This window comes from Cyprinodon variegatus, unplaced genomic scaffold (genome assembly GCF_000732505.1).
Source record: "Cyprinodon variegatus isolate N-32 unplaced genomic scaffold, C_variegatus-1.0 Scaffold123, whole genome shotgun sequence".
Taxonomy (NCBI): domain Eukaryota; kingdom Metazoa; phylum Chordata; class Actinopteri; order Cyprinodontiformes; family Cyprinodontidae; genus Cyprinodon; species Cyprinodon variegatus.
Window position 1 is genome coordinate 144,634 of NW_015150576.1, and position 9,320 is coordinate 153,953.

General features: G+C 36.5%; 1 protein-coding gene across 1 annotated transcript in view; it reads right to left on the minus strand.

The window, feature by feature from the left end:
* Positions 1-6,329: 6,329 nt before the first annotated feature.
* The window catches only part of LOC107085397 (transcriptional repressor NF-X1-like), a 20,305-nt gene continuing 17,314 nt past the window's right edge, over positions 6,330-9,320 (minus strand). The window contains exons 19-23 of the mRNA XM_015375692.1: positions 8,886-9,020; positions 8,738-8,804; positions 7,621-7,766; positions 7,439-7,543; positions 6,330-7,100 (exon numbers count right to left, since the gene is read on the minus strand). Coding sequence (XP_015231178.1) covers positions 7,025-7,100; positions 7,439-7,543; positions 7,621-7,766; positions 8,738-8,804; positions 8,886-9,020 — 529 coding nt within the window. The 3' untranslated portion in view covers positions 6,330-7,024. The remainder of the gene's footprint in view (positions 7,101-7,438; positions 7,544-7,620; positions 7,767-8,737; positions 8,805-8,885; positions 9,021-9,320) is intronic.

A 9,320-nucleotide genomic window follows, 5' to 3' on the forward strand; every position in this document is an offset into this window, starting at 1 on the left:
CCCAACCTTTTATGACTTTTGTTCCCCTTTGGATATTTTTTCTTACCATGAGTACTCCTCTCAGTCAAAAGTATTGATTATCCAAAAATGCAACGTACAATAATTTATTATAAAATAAATACAATGTTACTTAATCTTATAAATTGAGCATTAATTCTTAGGCATTTTATGTTTTCCATCTCAAATAAAAAAGCAACATAAATATCTTGATTGGAAGTTAGTGACGAATTGAAATAAATACAAAATAAAATCATATATATTCAAAGAATTTTATTGGATTTTTTTATTTAAAATATAAAATAACAACCAAAAACCAGTTCCAGCATTATCAATGAATTGCAATAACATAGGGAAAATAATGTAAAATGAGTAAAAAAAAAATAAAAAAAACAAACAAAAGGGATAACATATAAGAATAATAAATTTGTGAGAAGATAAAAAAAAAATCATAATATTTGAGATTAATAAACAAAATAAAATCATAATATAAACCTGTATTTATAAAACAGTAGCTCCTCTGAGTAACTCCCTTATAATCACATTTAAATTGGATGAATAGGGGAAAAAAATTATAGTTAGATTGATTCCATTTAACATATAAGAAAACTTACTTTTTGTTTGAAAAAAAGGCTTGTTTTCTTTTTCAATGGTGTCTCAGAAAGCAGAACATATCCCAGTCGTATTTTATTTTACTACCTCAGGAATAAAATATTTTCATGTACCCCTTGCAATACACTCCCAGACCACTAAGGGTACGAGTACCCTTGGTTTGGAATCACTGCTGTCGATCAATGGAAACGCTGCACTTCTACTCCCACAGCTTAACCGCTCACTACATTTAAATCAGAAACCCTAAGGAATAGTCATTCAAATTCAATTTTATTCAAGAATACTTAATTAATACCAATGGAAATTAAAGGAACATTTTAAAGTTGAAACAGATGTAGGCAGGAAGGATCTTCTGCAGCAGTCCATTGTGCACCGGTTAAGGAGAAGCCACTGACTGAAGACACTGTTGTTTTCAGTGGTGGCGCTAGGGGGCGCTAAGCTATATCATAGCATCCCAAAGAAAAATGTAGAGTATTACTTATATTATATTACACTATTGTTGAACATGTGGTTATTGCAATATTTTCCTAAAAAAAAAAACCCACAATCAATTCCAATTAAAAATGAATTGGGTATTAAAATGAAAATACACATCTAAACACATATAAATCTACCATATTAGTGGTATTACTTCTTTAGATATTTGAATTTTTAAGGAAACATAAGTTATTTTGTAATTTCTTCCAATTATTTAAATTGTCAAAATAGCATGTGATAAGACTTTCCATCCCCACATTCCTATATTTGTAAAGGTCACAAAAATGTAATGTAATGTGTATTTTCTGCCATATATAGGAATATTTTTTATGTGATTTGCGGTTCTGTAAGTTAAAAGTATTTCTATCTCTATTGTTATAATTAACACAGGGCTTTCTCAGCTTTTATTTAATTTGAAAATATCACGTGGGATGAAAAATCGTCTGATTCAGCCATTGCAACGGGCTTCCCATGATAAATGTGTCCTGAACTGGTCGTGTTTGTTCTTTAATATTCAGTTGATGATCCCTATAAATTACTACTACTTTAATTTGGCCTTATTTGGAAACTTTTTATGGGAGGGTGGTTTGTTTGAAAACATGATGCTTAATGATTTCTACAAAATGCAAGAAAAGCGTAAGTAACAATCATCTGGGCCATGTCATTTAATTCATTATAGGTAATTCTATATTCATTTATTTACTTATATATAACCTTACATGTGCTTCACCAGATTTCAATGGTGAATTTGCTATCAATTCACAGTATTTTGTTTTTCCCAATCTGGGGAAAACAGAATACAGTGAATTTATTGTAATGATTTATATTCTACATTATAGTCTATGCATGTGTTTTTATATGCTTTAATGAAATAGCAGAGCACCACTTAGTCATTATCCACCTGTGAGTACAGCTCTGCTTTTGTTTGCATATTTGCTTATTAAAAATGTTGGAACACAGGTTGCGTCATAGCACCCTCAGTTCAGTGCTTAGCCGCCTTTTAGCACCTGGAGATAAAAATCTGTAGAGCCGCCACTGGTTGTATTGAATAGAATGCTAACTGTTGTCCATATTGTTATCCGATGTCATTAGATGATTTGTCATTTCATCTCCAGAGGTTCTGGAGGAGTTCTTAGAACAGAGCCGACCTTCTTTATCAGCTTTTTTAAGTCATTTGATCTGATGCTCTTACCCCAGCAGTAGGAACATTAATGTATCCCAGCAACAAGCTAAATTCAAATATAGAAAATATGTAAAATAAAACAGTGTGATCAAATAAATAAATGAAAAAACCTAAAGAAGTGAGCAAAAAAAAGGGGTGAGCTATAGAAACGTACAAAGGATATTTACTTTATTTAAAAGAATAAAGAAAAAAACAGTCTTGGAAGAGCAGAGCTGTAAAAACAAATCTACTCCCCAGACTTTCTGTATCTATTTCAACTGATCCAGCATCAGCCTTCAGTAAGTGAGACAAGCTTATATGGAGAGTTGTGTGCTAATATAAGACCACAGGAGAGACTTAAAACACTTGGTAATAACACTTGGACTCAGCCTGCCTAACATGCAGCACAACTACCTGCAGTGGGAGGTTGGATTAATGATGACACTGACACAGGATGGGCAGAATTCATAGCCAAATACACCATTAGTTGCTCTGGTGTTTCTGAGCAAGCAGTTCCAGAGAAAACTGGATTTAAAAATGTAAGTGTGAAAAACACTTTAAATGTATGGTCAACAGTCCAATAGGGGGTGTAAATTTCTGGAAACCCAGACTGTGTCCCCTCAACAACAGATATCACCTTTAAGAGGTGTGCAGGAAGAAACCTAAAGATTATGAACCAGCTGTTTTCCACTTTTTGCAGCCTTTCTCATGCCTAGACAGATTATCTCTAAACCAAAGTGATAAGTTCTGGTATTTTTAGATACGCTGCAAAAGTGATCTAGAAATAGGTGAAACTTAAGTGTATTTACTATTAATTTGAGTAGGTAAATAAGATGATTTGCCAATGGAATTAGTATTTTACTCTTAAAATAAGATAATAAGATAATTAGATAATATGTACTTGAAATAAGAGGATGCAACAATTGTTGTTTTTTTTATTTTAAATGTAAATTGTATTTTTCCATCGGCAAAGTGTTTTACTTACCTCAATTCAAGAAAAAAGCACTTATTTTAAGAAAAAATGACTTATGTAGATTTACATTTTTTGCAGTGTAAGACATTATATTATCCTAAAAATTGGAATACATTAAAAAAGGTCCAACAAATGTAGCGAGTTACTTTTTTTAAGATCATTAAACCTCAGATTCCCAATACCAAATGATTCTCTAGATCAGGGGTCACCAACGTGGTGCCCATGGGCACCAAGGGGCCCTAAAGGACAACATGGGGTCCCCTCAGCATCTTTTGAAAACAGAACAATTCACCAGTGGACTAAATCTGAAATATTATTTTTTATTGAAGCTCTTATTTTGAAGCATTTTATCATATCAATAAATTAGAACATTTGAGGATTTATATGGATTTCATAATGAGAATATCTAAAAGCAAATAAAAAATAAAAAGAAACAACAGAAATATGTTTATTATCTATGAAGTTCAGGTGAACGCCGACTCCTCTAGTTCATAGGTCAGTATTGGTAGCCCGTCCTATGACTCAGTACCCATAAAGTAGCCCTCAGCCTTAAAAAAGTTGCTGACCCCTGCTCTAGATGTTAAGAATAAATGGGAGTTGGAGTTAAATATAGGATGAACTCAGGATGATGAATGAGATACCCTATGTGTTGGATGCCATGAGGGAAATAAATACTGTGGAAACAGTTTGATTGGAGAATTAAGACAATTTTTTTTTAGGATACTTGTAAAGGTTTTTTACATTTTTTGCTTTTTTGCAGAGAATGTGAACTGCTAGTTGGTTGTTCTCGTATTTTCTGGGACTTTCTAAATATACTTCATTTTTGTAAGGAAGTAAACCAGTTAAGCTTTGGAAATTGATTTTAAATTTGTACCAAGTCAGTTTCCTTTAGACCTGATAATTAAAGAGAAGTACACTAGAAACAGAAGGTCCTTGTTACACAGACTCCTAACGACTTCTCAGAAAATGGAAATGGATAATAATTTAACTACCCACGATTGCAGGTGGCTTTACTTTGGTGTTGAAAGGGACTAACAGGAATAGATTAAAACAGTAAAATAAAACAGCAGTGACATAAACATTTATTGAGTTTGAGTAGCAGCAGCCAGAGGTTCAGCAGTCTGTTGGTGAAGGAGCGCTCCAGTTCTGCATCAGCTTCATCCATGGATGGGAGACACTGTCCAGTGGGGCTGTTATGTTCGACCTCCTGTCTCCTCACCACCTGAGGAGTTGAGGGGGGCGGAGTTTACGCTGCAGAGAGCTCTTCATTTTAAATATGCATTTCTGTTAATGTTTATGGTTTAGAGTTAATAAAACCAGGCTGTCGAGGTTGCAAACATATTTCTACACACGTACATAGAACACTGCACTTTTACTACATTTAGTTTTTACAACTTATTTCTAATGACATTAAATTTGACCTCTTTCCTCAAAATCATTCACATCCCCCTTTATGAAAAATAATTGCAAATCTATTTAAAAACAGAAAACTAAGAAATCCTATTTATACTTCAAGATGAGCTGAGGTGCATATAATTTCCTCTGCTTATGATGGGAATGTTTTACAGCTTAAATGGAGTCCAACTGTGATAAATTTAGTTAATTTGAAATGATTAGGAAAGGCACACCTCTATATAAGGTCTCACATTTGACTGCATCAGAGATCAAACACCAAGCATGATGGCCCAAATCTGGTGAAGGATGCAGAAACTCCTGCTTTTTAGAAGCTCCTAGTAGAACGTTGCCAGACAAAAGGCGCATGGCAGCAGGGGTGGAGTGATGACTTCAAATCCAGATTCACTGCTTCATTCAAATTTTTTAGCATGATGGGGAAGAAGGGGGAAGTTATACGTCTCTGCATGTCTTCTATATAGCATAGTGTGTAAATATGAGTCGATCTATCAGCAACGTGGTCTGTCTTTAAAGATTAGTTTAGAGAGTGTAGATGTTGTGCTCATTTTCCTGTAGGTCGTTTTTTTTTTTTTTTACCCTCCCTATGAAAATCTCCTGGCTCACTCACTGGACGGCAGCCAGTATGTCTCACAGACCGTGAGAACTAAACTCTGGACTGATGACATCAATATCTTCTGTGTGATTGGGGTAATGTTTAGAAGAAACCAGGCACGGCTCACAAGCAAGCCACTACCATCCCTACAGTGAAGCATGGTGATGGCAGCATCATGTTATGGGGATGCATTTCAGCAGCAGGGACTGGTAGATTGGTCAGGATATGCGAAATGATGAATGCAGCAACATGCAGATATTGTGATGAAAACCTGTTGCAGAACATTTTTGACCTCCGACTGGGACGACACAAAACACACAGCTGAGGTCTCAAAGGAGGGGATCAGAAACACTCTGAATATCCTGGAGGGACCAAGACAGAGTCCAGACTTAAACCTCTTGAACATCTGACTGTGCAGAGCTCTGCCTCCAACCTGAGGACGAAGCTTCAGGTGTTGTGCAAAAAACGATTGGTATGCTGAGCTAAAAATAGAGGCCAAATGTGGTTTTATGGTACTTTCTGTGGTGTGTACCCTAAGAACAGTCTCTGCTATGGTAGACTGAGTAATTACTTTGCTTTCTATTTGTAGTCATCAAAAACAAATTCACTGCCACAGTAGGATATTGTGTATAGAACTTTAAGGACAGAAGAACTAATTACCATTTAGGAAAAGGCAGTAACACGAGTGAAAAAGTGGAGCACTGTAGACACCTTCCAGATGCACTGTACAAATACACCTATGCATAAAATCAATCCAAACGGTTGTAGGTTGAAAAGAAAAAAAAGCATAAATTCAAAATGTTGTATAATTTAGTGCTGATATGACAGTAGTCTAGCAAATCATTAACTCCTTTTACAAGAAACCTACGAGATTATAGCTGAAGAAGCTGCCTGTTTAGAGCGCCATGTTTGAGCAATAATAGAAATAAGCAGGACAAAGTAACACAATCAGGAAGAAACGAATACAACCTGTCTTGAGTGGAGAGATATAAATGTCTACATATATTTCATTTAACTTATGTGCTTTCGTTTTATTATTTTTTGTATAAAGTCATGAAAAATGCTATATTTAGATTTGAAAGAAAAATCTTTAATCATGAACAAAATATCTGTCTCCATTGATGACAAAGTAACATTAAGACATTCGGGACAAATTAAGGGAAAGCATTTCTTGTTGATTTATTTTTTTATGTTTTGAGCAGGTGCATTGAAGTGATTGTGAAAACCTTTCATTTTATAAATTTACCAGCTCAGCCCTCAGAAAAAATTGAAATGATGCCAGTTTCTAGATTAGCCCGTGGCAGGCCGAGCTCAGGATGCTTCCAGCTTTAACAGAGGAAGTTTTCAGAAAGAGCAGCCCTACATCTAGGTCAGAGCTGCGTTCCCAGAAAGCTTTCTTTCCGCAATGCAGCCCACTCCCTCCATCAACACAGGTTTTTACAGCAGCAGCCTTGGCTCAGCACCAACTAAAAGAACACAAGATGTTTAACTGCTAAAAACAATGCCCGCTGTGTGTTTAAGGAACCTTAAACTGAAGAGAAGACCTGCCGGTTTAAAGAAAATCATTTCATCTTAAACACAGACGTACCACTCCTGAATGTGAATTTACTCGTAACCAAACGATAGATTTCCAAAGTGACTCCTAGTGAGCATGTATAAATCTGAGCTGACTGATTTGCAATGATTCCAAATATAGCTTTATTTGATTGGCAAGCCAGATGATTCGGGATGTTTGGTGAACAAAGATGGAAAGTGAAGTCAACAGGCAGATCCCAAAGGTTTTTGTCTTCACTCTTCTTCAGTCCTTAACGTCAAAATAATCAATCACAGGCTCCTCCTTTACCGTCTTTGACCAGGCGCTTCCTCCTCCAGCCCTAGGAGAGGAATAAAACACAAAAGATATCAACATAATTGACTAAACCTAATAATTACAATGAGAAACAACGCCTCACATCTGCTCTCATGACTCTGCAACAGCCACTAAAACGTAATGCTGTTTAGTAGGATTTTATTGGAGACAAACTTGAAGATGTGCTCAAATTCTTTAAGAGTTTAACAGGTAAAAAGCCTGAAAAGTGTGACATGCATGCACTTTTAGTTCGTCTGCTAAATAGCATAGCATCATTAACTGTATTTATTCATTAACATTGAATGAACGGGCTCTCCATTTTGAAACCCTGTAAATCTGTAGTCTTTCTAGAAGATGACTCACTTGCTGCTGTTCTGTTTGATATGAGCGATGGGAGGAGGCGCCCTCACGGCCGTCTCCCTCTCTATCACTGCTGTCAGGGTTGAGTTGGGACAGACCGACTTCCCTCTGGCAAAAACAAAGACACATCCTCAGAATTGTAATCAGCACTGTGGGTGTGCTGTTATATCTGCAAACAGACATACCTGTGGGCAGTGATGACCACGTTCCGTTTGGGCTCGCTGTCGTAGCTCACGCTTTCCACGCCGTAGACCTCAGCCAGCTCGTGGATGATCTTACGATGCTCCCTGTTCATCGGAGGAAAGCAGTGGCTCCTCTTCGTCTGTTTTCCCTGTACCAGTCGGTAAAGATGGTATCAATGAATAGAGAAGCATTTTATATCCAATAATTTCTTCTCTGATCTGGGGGCATTTTCATCGTCAGTTGCTGGGATTTTTGTAGGGATTCATACAGCTGTAGCAACTAATAAGGCAGGATGTATCGTTCAGGCAAAGATAACAGATTTCACCCTCTCTGATCCGGATCTGGATTTTATTCAAGGCTCCAACACTTTTCCCAGGTAAAAAAAAAAAAAGACCCCAAATCCTTTGCATTTGCCTTAAAATACAAATACTAAAGTTCTCTATAAATGAATGGCAAATAGCATAGAATAGGAAAAACAGAGCAAATTTATGCTACTAATGTCAACAGGATTTAAATATTTTTTCTGCAGAAACAAAACAATGTACAGAAGGACAGGAAGGGAAAGTGATAGAAGAAAACCCAAGGTAAAAAGATAAAAAGAACAAAATAAAGAACAAGGGAAATTAAACAAGGAAAAAAGCATGAATGAGCAATGGTAAGGAAAAAGGGGATAGGTGGTAGGAAAGAAGAGATGGAAGAGAGAAGAACACAAAGGAAAGAGGTTAGGAGATAGGACACAAGGGAAGTAACAAGAAAAGGCACAATGAAGGAAATAAGGATGGAAGGTTGAAGTGAGGATAAGAGTAGAAGAGGAAGGATATGATGATTAGGAAGAAGGAAAGAAGCACAAAGAGGAAGAAGTAGCACAAGGATGAGGACAGAACGGAGGAAAGGATGGAAGCAAAGGAAACACTAGGACTACAGGACTAAATGAAGGACAGGTGAATGCAAGGAAGGAAGTAATCAAAGAAGAAGGGAACAGATTAACATTAATGAAAAAAATTAGTATAAATTCAAAACCAAATTATCAAGATGCTGCTTTTTGCCAACGTTTTCATTTTTTTTTTTTACTGAGGAGCAATCATCCACTTAAAAAGAGGAATGATATTATTATGCTACCTTATTCACGAGCTCCACAAGATTCCTAATCTCCTCCTCTACTTCAGAGAGAAACTTCAAGTCTTTCCTGAAAGCAAAGTGAAACTGAATTTTAGCTTGGTGACCCACCTTCATTTGGGTGCTGTTGGCGAAAAAACAAAGGTCAAACCTGGCGTCCTCTTTGAGGCTGTCGCTGTAAACAGAGGAGCGAACGTTGAAGGGGTCTGAGGAGGAGTCTATCTGCAACGCCTCAGCCAGACGTCGGTTTCTCTCCAAAGTGGCGCATTCTTGATCGCACTCAAGCCTGGCATAGATGAAGATGGAAAAACCAGAACAGTTGAAGATTAAAGAGACTTAAACCTCAGTGCTGTTCCAGCAGAACAACCCAAACATACAGCCAGAGTAGAATGAAAAGATGGAGATAAAGGCATATTTAGTCAGAATGGACATCAGACTCCAGACTTCTGATTAAAGTTCTTTTTAAAAACACATAAATTAGTAATAAAAGATTCACCCGATCAAATCCTACCGAAAAAGATCTTCTAAAAGAAGAACTGGTGGAAAAAATGGATGCTAGATCGAGACATCTGGAAGATTTTTAGCT